The sequence below is a fragment of the Mus musculus genome, chromosome 12 (assembly GCF_000001635.26).
Source record: "Mus musculus strain C57BL/6J chromosome 12, GRCm38.p6 C57BL/6J".
Classification (NCBI taxonomy): Eukaryota; Metazoa; Chordata; class Mammalia; order Rodentia; family Muridae; genus Mus; species Mus musculus.
In genome coordinates, this window is record NC_000078.6 from 91,554,874 (window position 1) to 91,572,439 (window position 17,566).

The 17,566-nt window shown below is 38.8% G+C and overlaps 1 protein-coding gene across 3 annotated transcripts in view; it reads right to left on the bottom strand.

Moving 5' to 3' along the window:
* Positions 1–388: 388 nt before the first annotated feature.
* Gtf2a1 (general transcription factor II A, 1) overlaps positions 389–17,566 on the bottom strand; it is a 35,226-nt gene continuing 18,048 nt past the window's right edge. For all 3 annotated transcript variants that reach the window (NM_175335.3, XM_017315260.2, NM_031391.2), the window contains 5 exons: positions 14,890–14,965; positions 13,264–13,397; positions 12,667–12,987; positions 8,036–8,125; positions 389–4,978 (listed from right to left, as the gene is read on the bottom strand). In NM_175335.3, the coding sequence (NP_780544.1) occupies positions 4,871–4,978; positions 8,036–8,125; positions 12,667–12,987; positions 13,264–13,397; positions 14,890–14,965 (729 nt within the window). In that variant the 3' untranslated portion in view covers positions 389–4,870. The remainder of the gene's footprint in view (positions 4,979–8,035; positions 8,126–12,666; positions 12,988–13,263; positions 13,398–14,889; positions 14,966–17,566) is intronic.

The window sequence follows — 17,566 nt, forward strand, 5'->3', positions numbered from 1 at the left end:
TTCAGACACATAAAGTAAAAAATAAAACTGAAAAATAGTATAAGTCTATCAGTTTCCATTTAAACAAAAAAAAAAAAATCAATCTATTTCAGACCTGTGATTCCCACCCTGCCCAACTGCCCTTCTCTCCTTTGGTCTGCTCCTGCTGACCACACAGGTTCGCCTGCTCTCCCTTCTGGGTTGGTTTGTGAGCAAACCTTTTGGGCTCTCGATCACACCACATTTTGCTATTTGTACTTTTTATTTTTTTTTTAAACCAATCCTTTTACATTATCCAAATTATCTCATACTCAAAATCTTGCCATTGTCATTTCACAGATGGGAACCTGGGTCACGAGGACTAAGATCATAACGTAGGAGATTCAATTAAACTGCAAAATACAAGAAATGCTGGCAATAAATAAAATATCTTTATTATGATTATTTAATAGTTAAAATCTGCATGTTTCCTTAGATAAAGTAGTTTATAACAGGATAAAAAATTACAAAAAGGCAAGCTCTTAATGATTCATTTGAATTAACTATAAAATCAAAATACTGCTAGTAATTTTAATATCTTCTAAAGTAACACAAAATATATTCAATATGTAATACAAACCTCAATAATCCAAATCTCCTAATAAGCAATTATTTACAAACTCTGAACTGAGAAAAAACAGTTTAGCCAAACAAATGAAACAATGTTCTTAATAACTTCATCCTATGTAATCTAAGCTTTTTGAGTAGAAATACTCATTTAATACAATGTTAATTATATTAACCTTAATTTACATTTAGTTGGTGTGAATTTACCCATCCTAAATGCTTCTGTGCCTGGAATACAACTTTTGAAAGCGCTTAAGGATTTCTAACACAGTTTTAACAATTCAGTCTGGCACCCCAAACCCACTGCCTTATAGGTACAGAATTTAACTAAGGGTACAAAATTTAACGATATCCTATTTTTGTTGAACTTCCTGTCTAAACTGTATGGTTTTACTCAGTTGTCCATATACCAATGTCGCTGACTAGTAAGCAAAGCAAGCAACATTACTTTTTTTTTAAATAACATCTTTAATTAAAGTTTTTGCAAGGTAAAATATTAAAACTTAAAATAGTCTTAGTACATCAAAATACTAAGCTCTTTAATTGTATTCCAAGATGGTCTTTAAAACTTAACACCCGATATATCACAGAAGAGCAACCTTGGTCTGCAAGTGTACAGAGTGAATTTTACAAACATAATAAATATATTCACGCCCTTACACAGAACAGTCTGTACAACAGCAGTCGACAATAGTAGCTCCGAACAGCTATGGCCGGCCCCTCCCACCCGGTGTAACCGATGCACACTGAACTGATCTAAAGAAGCTTGACTGAAAGACCAATGGTTTATTCAATGGTGGTTTGTTCTCCCCGCAAACGGGAGGAAACTTTTATTCTTCAAAACTAAAAATATTAAATTTGATGCAGTCTTCCTTAAATCATGCACCAAAGGAAGATAACAGAAGGGCAAAGGTGGGCTTCCAGGAGGAAGAATATAAACCAGAATAATTTCCATAAGGGTAACAGATGAAAAGCTAAACTGAACAATAAGGATGAGAAAACACACAAACCATTAACCAAAACCTCCACATCTGATACAGCTGATTCAGACAGGTAGGAAGGAGACATGAAATGAAAATGTACACAGATCAACAAAATAACACATTGCACAAAAGCTCAAAAGCTTCATATTCTCATATGATGTAATATGAAAATACAAGAGCCTTCTCAAGTGGAAGAAAATGCTGTTATAAAGGGAAAACTGCTAAGAGGAGATAGGTCTGTTCTTATACACGGTATACTTATCCTCTAATATGGTGACATTATTGCTATAATATAAAAAAAAAAAACTCTCAGAGGGAGACAACTCTGCATTCGTCCATACAAGCCACCAAAAGAAAAACTTGATTTTCAATAGAGCAAAAGAAAGCCTTTATATAAAAACTAGTACTTTTTTACATTGTCTTCTAAAGCCAGAATATGCTTGTCAATAACACATTTCAATCTCGGTACACGCTTCGTGAATTTTGATGCCAGCCTGACTTTTAAAACTGCAACAGTGTAAATGTGAGACTTATTTAACAGAAATTTCAACATTTCAAATACAAACGCCTCATATAAATATCCCCTCCTATCCTGTTTGACTCTAGAAACTGCACGGGACAAAGTTGTGTCACTAAGAAAGTGCGTGTGTTCGCGGGCATTCCGGTGGTGTGAGAATACAAATGACCACCAGGCAAGAGCTCATCTACTGAAAGGCACACACTTCCATGTTAGTCATCTATGTGAACTGACCTTGGCACACTACTGGCATCGTGTCCTATAAAAGGTGCCGTCACTCTGGGTACACGTCGAAACGGATCAGTTTCTGAAGACACTGCTTGCGTCCCTGGTTCCACCTTTTGGATAAACTTGCTACTTTCATCCTAAAACTCTCCAAGTGGGAATCCCTTGCTTTCCAAAGGAATGACACTTTATTAGAACTTCATGACATCATCAGTTAAATGTTATGGCGAAAGCATGATTGAGAATGCAAAGCAAGTGACATTTACACAGCAAAAGCTACGATACTACGATAGAACACCGCATGCTACTTGATTTAAATGGAACACAACAGAACAGCACGTAAGAGCACAGTGCGGGGCTGCTGGAGCCACCTTTCAGAGCTTTCCCAGATCAAAGGATTAGTCCAGGACGCTGTCATTATTAGGCAATACATAGGTACAAATATAAATGGTCAGTTCCTGCTTCAAGACAAGCCCCCTTTGTGTCACTCTGAAAGAAGTGGTTGTTCATGTTTGACAATGTACAGCTAGAAGAAACAGGCCAGTGGGCAATGCTAACCTTCAGTATGTCTGACTACACAGGGAGGCAGGGCCTGTGCTGAATTAGCATAAGAACTACTGATTAGCCCAAGTTTCACTGGAGCAGCACTGCTGGGCTGCCATAGGTAGTTCAGGTTACTGATCTCACTGAGTAAACACAGACTAGAGACTATACTGAGGGAGGGACAACTCAGCAACTCCTGGGATTCTGTTGTTCGCCAAGTTCTATACTTAAACCAGAACTGCTGTGTGCTTTGAGAATAAGAGATTAAACTAACTTCCCCTCAAAAAGCTACATTAAGAAAACAAACAAAATTAAAAAAAAAAAAAAAACCTGTATTACCAGTAATGGAATACAAGCAAACTCTAACTCCTATCATGTGAGGACCCCACCACTGATGCCAAATTTCACAACATAAATTGGTTCAGAAGGGTGCGAAGTGGGGAGGAGAAATCAACTGCATTAACAAAATTTAAAATATGTTCTTAAAAAAGCACAATATAGCTCACAGTTTTTCTTTTGTGATATACTTTATCTGTTACTTCCAGAACTATATAAAGTCAAAATAAAGGAAGACAAAAATGGAAGACAAAAAAAAAAAAAAGTCAACAGGCAAGTTATCGAATGAATGTAACGAATGCAAATGTTGTTAGTCACTAGAACAGAAGTGAGCTGTGTGAGCGAGAGTCCCTGCAGGTCCCAGGAGGCTGCCTCTTTGTTCTGTGGAGCCCCTTACAGGAACAGAGCTACACATTCTCAACACACAGTAAATGTCTAGAATTTCTGATATACAAGTCAAATCTCTGTATTTTCTTTCCAATGTGCAAATTGGAGCCCAAGTCTACATCACCAATGGCCTGGAAGGGCCACCCAATGAAAAAGAGGTAAATTTGTATTTAGTGGCCCACTTTCCTCTACCCCCTCCACCCTCAAACTTTTCCCTCAAATTACAAAGTTTTTTTTAAAAATTTTGTTTAATTAAAATAATTTTAAAAATCCTTTACTAGTAAACACAAGAAACTTTATAATTACTAAATTGTTTAATAAAAATCCAGTCCTCATCCGTTGCCCTTATGCTTAGACCAACGCACAGACTGTCATCCCAGGGCTCACACAGACTCGGGCACAGTAAGCACACACGCAGCCCAGAAGGAAAACCTCCACATCTCACGTGTGCTGTACAACTGCAGCTCCATGGGACCTTTGTGAGATGAAAACAGATTCCTGAGAGCCCATTTGGGGTTTCCTCTTATAGAGTGGGACTGAGCAGTTTTTCTGTACAGAAATTAAGCTGTCACTTTAATTCTAGTCAACCTAGGTAAGACCCAAGTCTTTAAGTTGCATTTAACAAGCAGGAAAACCTAATTAAACCAAGCATCCATTCCTGGGTCAACTTCGTCTCCAAGCTGTGCCCATCGATCCTTTTCTTTAAATCTTACGTAGATGTTCAGACAGCAGGGAAGCGAGAGGTATGAGTACTGAGGAGAGTGACAAGTAAAAATGTGTTTAAGACCTATTATGAGTTTTAAATTTTCTTATACAAGTGAATTAAAATTCAACACCATAATTCTTGCCCTTCTGAAAAAAGCTCACACGCAATTTTTACCAAATATAACCACATACAATAAGCAATTTCAGTTCAGTCTATCAAAAGGGTAATTCTTCGGGTCATTCCAACAAATATCTTCTGATTGAGCCCAACTTGGAGAAACAAATATAGACAAAGCTTTACATGCTAATTACCAATGGCAGGTTCCTGTATTTAAAATCGACAGTTACAGTTTTCCTACACCAACCCCTCCCCCCGCCCAGCAACCCCAGGTGCTACAGTTCCACGGCTTGCCGGTCTGAAGTAGTGTCTATGTGGTCAAGGCCTAGCTCTGCTCCAGGAGCTTTGCTTCTACTGCGCCTTTCTGACATGCAGAAGTGAAGTTTTGGCTGATAGATGTCCCAAGTTTCAAACCGTCCATTTTAACTTTTTAAGTCTTTGTCTCATTTATAAGAGGAAAGGAGCAACTCTTCACCACTCTGCATCTCCAATGGCTTTGGAAAATATATAATCTCTTCCGTTAAGATTCATAATGCCATCCTTGAGATGAAATTTCCATTTATTTTTACTTCTGTGTATCTAAACAAAAATTAAGAATGCAAGAGATGTAATAGGAAAACACAACAAAACCTTATTTATAATAAAACCACAAGCTTTGTCTTATATAATTACTATATTTGAAAATTAAAATTTGAAAAAAAGAAATTTGAAATTTTCTTAATGTTTAGCAAAAAAAACTATGTAGACTTAATTTTTTAATAACTTGTTAACAGCTCTCAGCAATTTCTATTCAAATAAAATAGTTACGAGTTATCTGCAAACAATACAATTGTGGCCTTATTTCTTTTACTAAAATAAACTCTCAAATAACCGTGCTCTCCAAGCCTAATATGAACCTTTCACATAATAATGCTCACAGAAATGCTCACTGGACACACATTTCTGAGATCTCAATCCTAAAACCCTACGGCCTTATCTTAGCAGACACCTCTGGCATATTTATGACACATGGCTGTTCAATGTCTATCTGATTATAATTAGAAATTTGTCTAGACCTTCCCCTGCCCTGAAAGTTGCTTCCGCTAACTTTCACTTACTGATCCCAGCACTTCCTTTGGATGTAAATAGTGTTTTGTGCATCTGGAAATCACTGAGTGTTCTTGCTCTAGACTCAGAACTTCTCGTTAAAACAAACCAGAGAATAATGGTGGAATAAAGGTAGAACAGAGACTCATATTCAGAAAGAAGTCCAAAAATTCAAAACTGAAGTCATGTTGAGTAATATTTATGTTTGCACAGAAGTACAAAGTACAAATTTAAAAGCATTCCTTTACTAGCCTAAGCCCTTCATAAATACACCAAATGCCAACAAAATATCTTTAATGTCCAAAGAAAATGTATTCAACTAAAATTACCTCTAACAATGTTTCCCTCACATTCTACTGTTTTCACCAGTGCTCCAAGTGTTTGCTCTTTAATCAGCAGAAACTTGCCATTCTATTAGCATTTCAACTAAGCCACAACTTGCCAGGCAACAACTTCATTATTCCTTCTGTGCTTTTCTTAAAATTCACTCACTGTTGAAATGCAAAGCCCAGGCTTCAAAACAAAACTTCTAAAAAAATCAAGTTGGCCCAAACCCCATTCATTTCTCATTTTAAATAACCCAGGCTACTTCACCATTTAACTTACCTAAGCACTCATTCTAGTCTTTCAGTCTTTCTAATTTTTCAAATAGAACTCTGAAAACTCTGAAATTGTTCTTCACTAGGCTATGTATACCTACTCTCATTTTATTGGTTTAAAACCTGAATGTATCTGGGAACAAGACAAACCAACTTTACACTTAAAAATTGAATACAGCAGGGCGGGATGAGGACCAGTCAGAGGGTGAACCAGGAGGGAAAGGAAATCTGGCGTGCAAAAAAAAAAAAAACAGGAATTTTTAAAAAACTGAATAGAGCTTATCAAAGGAGAATACACTATTCTCTTAAAACAAGAAAATACTTCCAGGAGTATTTTTTTAGTCAAGCTCTTGTCTGGTAACCTGCCATCATGAAACTGTGTTTTGGGTATTTGGCTGCAAGCAGGTCTTTTCAGACTAACTACTGTTTTAACCTCATACTCTTTCTGCAGCTAACAAAAAAATCCCATCTGCTACACAGTTTGTGATAGAGATTATTAAAAACATTCATCTGAAGTCACAATGCACTAAAACAGATCAATCATGTAACAGGCTTTAGGTTATTGGTATACAGCTGACCTGGCTTTGCCTTTTTTTAATTAAGAAGGAAGATACACTGTATTGCCAGTCCCCCTACTGATCTGTTTGGTTAGGCACAGCTACTTATACTCATTGTAACAACAAAAAAGTAAGATCTCTTTAATCGGAAGGGAATTTCATGTACAAATACATATTCATACCCAAATTCTAGTCTCTGAGTACTTTGTACTTACTGCTACTCATTAAACATTTAAGAAAAGAATCACATGGGTACAAAGAAAAATCAATACTATGTGAACTTACAATCCGTTTCATGACCGATAAGCATTTATTGCTTAAAGACGTAACTATAAAAATCCTAACTGGAACACGAATGCAGCAGTTCTCAACCCTTGGGGCTGACTGACCTCTTCACAGGAGTGCCTGAGTTAGGAAGACGGACAACACTGAGAGCTATTAACAAAAATATTATAAAAGAACATTCTGCTTAGGACCTAAACATATAATAATCATAAAAAAAAATAACTGCAATTACTAGGCAGTTAAGAGAATTAGCTCAGCTGTTAAGAGCACTGGCTGCTCTTCCAGATGACCAGGGTTTGGTTCCCATCATCTGCAGGGTGGCTCATAACCTTCTGTAACTCCAGTTCCCGGGCATCTGGAAAACCTTTTCTCACCTTTGCAGGCACCAGGCACAAATGTGGTACACATACACATATGCAGGCAAAACACTCATACATTTAAAAATGGGGGGAGACCAAAAAAAAAAAGAAAAAAAAAATCAAAAAACGAAAACCTTATAAACTAATAGGGAAAAAAAACCCCACAAAACTCAATAATCAATTCCAAACAGCTTGGTTTTAAACTTCCTCAAAGAGAAAAATACATAAAAAAAATTTAAGAAATCTCACAAAACTCATAAAGTTTATGAAAGACAAAATTATTGCATTAGTTCTGTCATTGGAAAGCTGGGGGGGGGGCGTGGGGCGCTGTTACAAGATGACATCATATGAATAGAAAAATGATCATGAAGTCTCCTCATTTTGCCCATTACTTTCTTTCCAAAGGCAGTGGTAAGGAATTAAGATCTATTCATTCTACTCAAACAACTGTGAAACAGTCACAATGTGTCTTTTCGCACTGGCTATAAAAGGGAAGAAGGCAAGCCAGACATGGTGGCATGTGCCCAGACTGAAGCAGGAGGAGCACAGGTGAATACAAAGTCATCCTAGACTAGCTAGCTTCCTACACAGGGAGTTCCTGGCCATCCTGTTACATAAAACCTGGTCTCAGGAGGAAAAGAAAACACAAATACAGGCAGTCATCGTCTGCCTAAACGTTTCAGTACGGCTGAAAAGCTGGTTTAGAGATCACAATAAAAACAATGCTCACACTGAATGTGAAGTCCTTACCTTATCATACTGGCAGACGACAACATTCTCAGTGTCAAAGAGTTCCTGCCCTTCCTCGTCACTGACGTCATCCTCGCTGTTGAGCGGCTCCTGAAAACCAAAGGGGACTTATTATCCAGATCTCATGGATTGCTATGACGTTTCCTGTAGTGACGGATTACCGTGGCCTTGACAGTCTCTGGGAAGGATGTCAGGCATTTACCTGGACACACTGAATGCAGTGTTGTCAATGCTTAAGGTTTTGCCAATGTTATTCAGCGGGAATTTAAGAAAAGTTAAGCTAGAGAACTCGTAAGATTCAAAGGGGGTTATCATTTATTTCCTTTGGAGCTCATTAGAAAGCATTGTCTGCTCATGTAGAAGACCTGGGTTCACTGCCCAGCATCTACTATGGCAGCTCACAACCATTTCTAACTGCATCTCAGGGCACCAGATGTCCTCTTCAGACCTCCCTGGGTACCAAGCACTCATGTAGTGAACATACATGCAGGCAAAACACTCAGGCACATATTTTTTAATTTCCTTATTCATTAGTAACCGCACAAGATAAATTCTCGTGTTTCAGATGACTAGAAATAAACCTAAGAAGATATGAAGGCTTCATGAGGTCATGATATTATGTACCAGCAACAATTTAAAAGAAAAAAAAATGACATTGAAGAAGAAAGAATACAATTGGTTTGCAGTATGGCCTCAGGACTGTACTAAAGATTAAGATTCTAAATGCCGATCAATACTGTCTGTCAATATGACGTGGTGGAAAAAAGAATTAAGATTTAAATTTGTCTTAAACATAGAGGATGAAATATCTCAGGGCCAAAAATAAAACCAAAGAAGGGGATAAAATAAGGATAAACTGCATTTGTGGTGTTAGATAAAAGCTTTAACTCAGATTTAAATGACGACAAGACAAAACAGAGGGAGGAAGGAAACCAGTCAAGGATGTTAAAGCCTAGGCATGTGCCACTCACACATGGGGTGACATGTGACATACATACTCTTTGAACACAAATGTCTATGTTAAGTGAAAAAAAAATGATTAAACTGTTTAGAAAATACACTTCCTACCTCCATAGCTCCAGAGCACTCCACCAACTTTACCCATAAGCAATCACTATCTCCTGGCAACCACCAATCTGCTTCCTGACGTCATCAATTTGCCTATTCTGTGGGTACCTGTGGGTGTTTGTGCTGTGCTTTTCGATGTTCAACGTAGACTCATGGAGCAGCATGCACAGTACTTTGAGCTTCTTAGAGCCAAATACTATTCTACTGTATAGATATGCCACATTTCCTTTGCCATTCACAGACAGTCCCCATACTTGCATTGTTTGGACAGTGACAAGAGGATCACTGTGAGCACTCATGTACATGTTTTTGTCTGAACTCCTGCTTCAATGCTTTGCTATATGCATTTGCAAGTGAAACTTAGCAGCACACTGCTAATTCTCTGCTTAACTCTGAAAACCACCAGTACACTGTTTCCCTTAAAAGCCGTCCGTACCACTTAATATTCACACCAGAAACACGTTAAGGGTTCCAAATCTTCACCATCATTTATGACTCATGTCTTTTAAAATTACACCATTGCTACCTGGAGAAATGGCTGAGCAATTTGAGTATTGGCTGCAGCTGGGCGTGGTGGCACACACCTTTAATCCCTGCACTTTGGCGGGGGGGGGGGGGGGGGGGGGTGTGTGTGTGTGTGTGAGGTGAGTGGGAGAAGAAGGCGGATTGCTGAGTTGGAGGCCAGCATGAACTCTACAAAGTGAGTTCCAGGACAGTCAGGGCTACACAGAGAAACCCTGTCTCGAAACACCCCCCCCTCCCCAAAAAGAGTATTGGCTGCTTTTCCAGAAGGCCTGGGTTCAATTCCAGCACCCACAGGGCAGCTCACAACCATATAACTTCAATTCCAGGGATCTGACACCCACTCCTCTGGCCTCTGTAGGCAATGAATGCATGTAATACATGGAAATACGTCCAATCAGTCATACATGTAATGTTTTGGTTTTTTTAATTATAGTTTTTCTAGTAGGTATGATGACCCCCAATTGTGGTTTAAATTTCCATTTCCCTAACAACTAAAAATGCTTAGGAAAAGAAAACCACATCTGTTATTAGTTTCTGAGGGTCAAAAGAATAAGCAACCAGAGGAAGTTTCCCTGTTCAGTCTCACACAGGTTAAAATGTATGGTCCGACAGGACGTATTGTCAGCTGACCCTTTGGGGTCTTTCCAAGCTCATTCAGATTGCTGGCAGAACTGAACTGCTTAAAGTTGTAAGGCTGAGACTTTCTTATACACTCTTGAGCTGAGCAGTGGGTGGTTCAATGGCAGAATACAGTACCAAGCAGCAAATATCCAGATGCTGTTCATGGTGTCACATGCCTTTAATCCCATCACCTGGGAGGTGGAGGTACAGACCACCATGGTCTACATACCAAGTCCCAGGACAGCCAGAGCTACAGAGCCTGTCTCAAAACAACAAACAACAAAACCAAAAACCACCCCCTCCCTCGAGTTTAGCAAGGCAGGGACAGAGGTGCACAACTTTGATCCTAGAACACAGGAGGCATTATGTTCCAGGCCAGCCAGGGAGACTTAAGGAGACCCTGTCTCAAAAACAATTAAAAACAAAACACAGGAAGAGATTATATAATTTTTTTAAAATACAAATCCTTTCGCTGGGCATGGTGGCGTATGCCTTTAATCCCAGCACTTGGGAGGCAGAGGGAGGCAGATTTCTGAGTTCCAGGACAGCCAGGGCTACACAGAGAAACCCTGTCTCGCAAAACCAGAAAAAAAAAAAAAAAAAAAAAAGAAGAAAGAAAGGAAGAAAGAAAACAAAAACAAACAAACAAAAAATCTTTCCTAAGGATACTATCAATATAAGAACTGGTGAGAGGATTATGAGAAAAGAAATTACAAAAGCGTTCATACATATTGACATAAACTTCTGTCAATGTGAGTATAGCAGTTAGGGAGAGAATACATAATGACCAAGCTGTGTCACATAGAGAACTCAAGACTGGTTTGCAAATTAGGACCACTCAAAAAAATTCATAAATAGCCGTCTATGAGTGGGATACAGCAACCAATGGCTGCAGAAAGGCATTTCATAATAAAATACATTTCCTTATAATTTAAAAAAAAAAAGCAAAACACTTGGTGCTCACTTAGCCCCAAAAGACATCTATAAGGGAAAACAACAACAAAAACAACAACAACAGCAACAACAACAACAAATACAGTTAATCATAGAACATTATAAAAAAATCTTCCACATTAAAACACAAAAAAGTCAACGAAGGCATTAGTACAAAACCATGAGGCTGGCGCAACGATGACTATTACAAATTCTGTACATGTCTATAACGCAAGCAAGCTGGAGAAACACAATGTAATGTAAATGTCACTTATGAAAAGACTAAGATTTGGGAAAGGGTTAGAAATAATGCACACTGGCCATTTGACACAGTAAAAATATAGTAACAAGCAAATGCATGCAAAGCAACTGAGGCTCCTGAGTAGTTAAGGAAGTTCCAACTAAAGACACCACTTTTCAGACTGGAAAAAACTCAACAGTCTGCCACTATCAGGAATTGATAACATACTGACATCTACAAGTTACAGACATGGCAGGATAGTCTCAGTCAGGTCAGATGGCAAGTCCATGTTCGTGTGTAATACTAAAGAGAAACTCAGGAGCTCGCAGAACACAAGCCACCCAAATGCTCACTAGATCCAGAAGAGGGCAATCAAATTATAGTACAATCAAGAGTAAAAATGAGCTATAGACTGTGACCTAGATGAACCTTAGTGACATCATTTTAAGAAAATTTAACAGAAACTACATTTAAACATATTGTACTTCTGCTATACATGGACAAGAAAACTCAAGTAGAGGCAGAGGCAGGCTGATTTCTGAGTTCGAGGCCAGCCTGGTCTACAGAGAGAGTTACAGGACAGCCAGGGCTACACAGAGAAACCCTGTCTCGGAAAAAAAGAAAGAAAAGAAAAAAGAAAAAAGTATGAAGATCGGATTATTGAGGACCTGCTATGGAATACAACAAAGGCCAAGCATGGCTGTGGCTGCATCTGTCACATTCAGTTTTTCTCCAGGTTCCTCTCTCCCCAGACCGTCATACCTTTTTAATCACTAAAAGACATAATCAATTACATCTATCTTTTTACCAATACATTATGCTTAAACCACATTTCAGATATCTTTGATCTGCACTATCGTCACTATCCCTATTAATATAGTACCCACTTGATACACATACCTTTAAAATGAGCGTATAATAGTTACTGTTAACACCATCAGGACCTATATTGTATTTCCTGGGAGATGTACCTCACTCAGGGCATATCTATGAGGGATTATCTAGGTCCTGAGCATGCCTACAGTGGACTGTGATAAAAATATTAACTGACTTAGGAAGACTCACACGCCCAAGTGTACAGCACCACACCCTAGGCTTGGGGATTTGACAGTATATGGAAAAAACTAAGTGCGAGCATCCACCTCTCTCTGCCTCTGGGGGAAAAAAAAAGCATATAATTTGCATGCTTAGCAAAAGTGAATGATGAGTGCCTTTTCTTTTCAAAGCTTTTATAGAAACTTACTTCTTCCACCTGCCCATCTTCAGCTCCATCTTTCTCTTTATCTTCTTCCTCATCATCATCATAGTCTTCTTCTTCATCTTCATCTTCCTCAGAAGATGTATCCCCTGTTCCATCAACTTGCAGCACCAACGGAGCTTGCTGTTGGGCAGGCTGGGCCTGTGGCTGCTGCTGTCCGGCTGCAGGCATCGGCGCTTGTGCCGGGGCGGGTGCTGCCACTGTTGTAGGAATGACCTGAGTCTTATTTCCTGTAAATAAGATTTGCTGTGGCTGGATGATGACGCCTGTCTGTGGTGAAATCCCTCCAGGAAGTGGGGCTAAGACCTACAGAAACAAAATCACCAATTAGAAACCGGTTAGAGGGATCAAACGTCCAAAACCAAACTAATAATAATTCAGTTTTAAACAGGAGAAATGTACATTAAGCTTGAAGGCATATAATCTTAACTCAGTACAATTGTTTCTGACTGCTGCACACCTATTAACTTGTCTGGGGGAAAGAGTGGGGAAGCACACAAGAAAGTCATACAACTCCAGCAGCGGCAGAGGCAGAAGCCCAAGGAAATGGATACCACGGGGCCTGTAGGTTATACTGCTTACCTGCTGGATAACAGGAGCTTGGACTCCACCAGGCTGCATTTGTGGTATAACTTGTTGTTGTAGAACAACTGACTGCTGAGGCTGCAAGATATACTGGGCACCATTGGCTGCTCTGACCACCTGAAGCAGCTGGCCTAAGGCAAAAAAGAATATATCCAAGTTGCTATTTCAGTAACAATTAATGCACCAAGAAATGTATACTGCTTTCAAGCCAAAGAATCTAGAAATTACCAAGTTAGAAGACAAGCATCCTACTAAGGGGTATCAACTAACATGAGCTATAACCATTCCTGTTCCCATCTTCCTTGTATATCCAAACAGCTCAGTGATTACAAGCACTGGCTACTCTTCCTGGGAACTAGGGTTCCATCCCTATCACTCAAATGGGAGCTCACAGGCATTTCTAACCCCAGTTCTAGGGAATCCAATGGCCTCTCCTAGCACCCCAAGTAACTGCAAACATGTGGTGCACAAGCAGGCAAAATACCTATACATACAAAATTTAAAACTGAAATAGAAAACTTTATGACAGCCTTAATTACTTTGGTCCCATGGTAGTAGCCAAGGAAGTGTAGTAAACAGGATCACACATTTCAGCAGTTGTTCTTAAACTTTCAAGATACCGGGGCTGCAGAGATGGCTCAGCAGTTAAGAGCACTGACTGCTCTTCTAGAGGTTCTGAGTTCAAATCCCAGCAACCACATGGTGGCTCATGACTACCCATAATGAGATTTGATGCCCTCTTCTGGAGTGTCTGAAGACAGCTAGTGTACTCATCGTATATATAAAATAAAGATATAAAATCTAAAAACAACAACAACAAAAAACCTTTCAAGATACAAAGGTATAGCATCTCATTTATGTCCTAAACCAAAGCAAAAGCTTGGCTTAAATTTTCAACATGCACCAGGTGTGGTGGCGCACGCCTTTAATCCCAGCACTCGGGAGGAAGAGGCAAGCGGATTTCTGAGTTTGAGGCCAGCCCGGTCTACAGAGTGAGTTACAGGACAGCCAGGGCTACACAGAGAAACCCTGTCTCGAAAAAAAACCAAAAAAAAAAAAAAAAAATCAACATGCAATGAAAATTTGCTGAGCCAATTAGAATGCCAAAATTATGACCAAATAACATAACAGTACCCTTGTATATTTCCTTTAGATATAACAGAATCCTTAACAGTGAGCAAAAACATGCAGCAAGACAAAGCCCTAATTGGTTCCTCAAATTTAGAAATTAACAAACAAAAATAAGAAAGATAACAGCTATTAGCCCAAGTAACAGTCTGCATACGTTTTCTAAAAGATAAGTTTCCTAAGAGATATGATGGAAACTATATTAATGCAGAGAGAGACTCTGTAGAAACTAAGCATGACACTGAGCTGCTGTTCTCCTGCCTCCAACTCCAACCTGCTCGGATTATATGCTACCAAACCTGGCTCCTCAACTGTATCCTCTATTAAGGTTACAGTCCTCTATTTTATAGATCTTAAATTATTTAAACGACATAAACCAAAAGCTAAAACAAGTGTCAGTTTTGTCTTCCTTCTTCAGTGACAATAAAACGGCAAGAGTTCCTTGATGTTAACTTCTGAGCACGATTTAAAACTGCTTCCCTTGTCTCTAGTCACCTGAATTTGTTAGTAGCTGTTGAACCGGAGTCACTCCTGCAGGCAGTGCCAAGGTAGCAGCTGTAGCAGCAGCACTCTGGAATAAGAAAAACAAAGGAAGAAAAATCATATCTCTGCGTGCACTTAAGATCTGAGTGTATGTACAGTGCATTTTACCAGTACATGGAGGAATTTACTAAAATAGCATCTAGCAACAAGATTAAGTTCTATGTGGCACAAGGAAGACAAGCAGCCTAAATAACATTAAAGTATTTCAAGGAAGGAGAGGTCTGTTAGTTATCTCAACTTCAGATATTTTTCCTAAACTAAGAAATACTTGTGCGCTCACACGCGCACGCACGCACGCACGCACGCACGCACGCACGCACGCACGCGCACACACACACACACACACACACACACACACGCATCCTAGAAGTGTGAATCCAAAGATCTAGAAATGAAATTTATTTTTGATACATACATTTATACATATGTTCTGAATATAATTTCACATTTTAGTACCCTTTTGTTTTTCTTAAAGTAGATCTTGCATGTAACCCTCTCTTGCCTGGAATTCACTGCCCAGGCAATTCGGTCTTCAACTTCAAGTCATTCCCCTGCCTTTGCTTCCCAAGTACAGGGATCACAGGTGTGTACCAACATTCTTGCTCTTTTTTTTCTTTACGACAGGGCCCCACTCTAGTCCAGGCTGGCCTCAACTGGTAATCCTCCTGTCTCTGCCTCCTGAGGGAAGGATTACACAGTACCCTATGACAGCCCCAGTGAGACTGAGTTTTGACTGCAATCACTTCATTTAGTTCATCTGAAGATTTTTTTTAATTCTTGCTTGCCCCAAAAGATTCCTATCACTGTTAGCTTAATTTTGTACTTTTACATATTTTTATGCATCTCACTGTAACTTTATTTATGTAGCTTTTATTCCATTATGTTTAGATAGTCCTTAATATACACAACCATTAATTATTGTTTAATTTATAAAGTTTTAGGAAACTAACATTTAGATTGAGTTTAAGGAAATGAGTCTATGCTTTAGAGAAGCTAATGAGAAAGCAGTGAAAATGACCTTTGTGCAGTTCAGGGGCAGGCGAGATGGCTCGGGGGTTAGGAGCGTTTACTGCCCTAGCAGAGAATCAGATTCTTTCTATTTATTCCCAGCACCCACATGGCAGCCCACAACCATCTTCACCACCAAGTCCACCCTCTTTTGTGCCCTACAGGCACCAGGCAGGCATATGATATACAAGTATACACACAGGCAAGCAGTCAGACACATAGGAAAAAAATATGTATAAACAATACAAATAAATGAAAATAAAAACTGGAGTTGCTAGTATATGAAGCTGCAAAACTGGCAGTACACAGGAGGAAGTCATGTGACTAACAGGTGACCTGCTTCTTAGATGCTTACACATCACAGCTGTAAACTCTTACAGATCCCAGATGCCACTCAGAAAGTCAAAGTGTTTGTAGAAATATTTTCACTAAAAACCAAAAAACTCATTGCTAGCAATACTTACACAGACCAAGAGACAATTTCAGAAATGATTTTGTCCTCAGTAATAATTTTGGTTGATTTTAAAAATAAAATGCCACATCTGACCTTACAATATTTATAGTCTACATAGTTTAAGAAAATAAGTCATTGGTGGTAAAGTATTAAGTAAGTGGTCAGACTCTGTTTTCCTGCTTCTTTTATAACATTATCGATCTGGCGACACATCCTAAGAGCCTGAAGGGCTTCCTTCAGTTCACAGTTAAGCACTGTGATGTATCTGATGGGAGATTACGAGCCTTAAGTATGAGACGTTTAAGAATGGGATATTCAGTATGCCTGTCCACCTGAAATGGAACAGAATTCTTCTTATAAGCAACTGCATAAAATACACCTTAAGGTATAAATCTAAAGATCACAATAAGGCAAACTATGTGTTATGCTTAAGTCACAACAAAAACTCTTAACATACGACTTCAGCAGTAGCATCCTTGAGTTGGGCACGCTGGCACATGCCTTTAATCCCAGGATTTGGCAGGAAGATCACTGTAAGTTTGAGGCTAGCCTGGTCTGAAACCCTGTCTCAAAAAAAAAAAAAAAAAAAAAAAAAAAAAAAAGCAAAACAAAACAAGGAAATAGCCTCCTTGACCACATACTCAAATGTACATGGTTAGCACAACTAGATTTAATGGTTTAAAAAGAAACAGAAGGTACAAGCTTGAGTGGGTGGGTAGAAAAGAAGGGGTGCATCTAGGAAGAGTTGGGTTAGAGGTGAATATGATTAAAATACATCACATACCATTCTCAAATAACTAATAAAATTAAATTTTTAAAAAAGAAATAGTTGTCTTAAGCTCTCACCTTTCTTACTCTCATCTCTAGCTCTGTTTCTCCTTCCCTTCCTCCCTTCTCTCCACGTGGCCATAGCCAGCCTCTCTTTCTTTTACCTTCTCTCCTTCTCTCTTTCTACAATAAAGCTCTAAAACCATAAAAAAAAAAAGAAAAAGAAAGAAAGAAATACCTATCTTGAATTGTCCAAAACAGTTCATTTTCAACAAATTTATAAACGTAGCCTTCCTGTACTTACATTTAACTGACCTCCTGACATACAAGTACCAGTGTCAGCTATGAACTATCTTGGTATTTTTTAAGAAAATTACATAGTTTTATAAACTTTAAAGA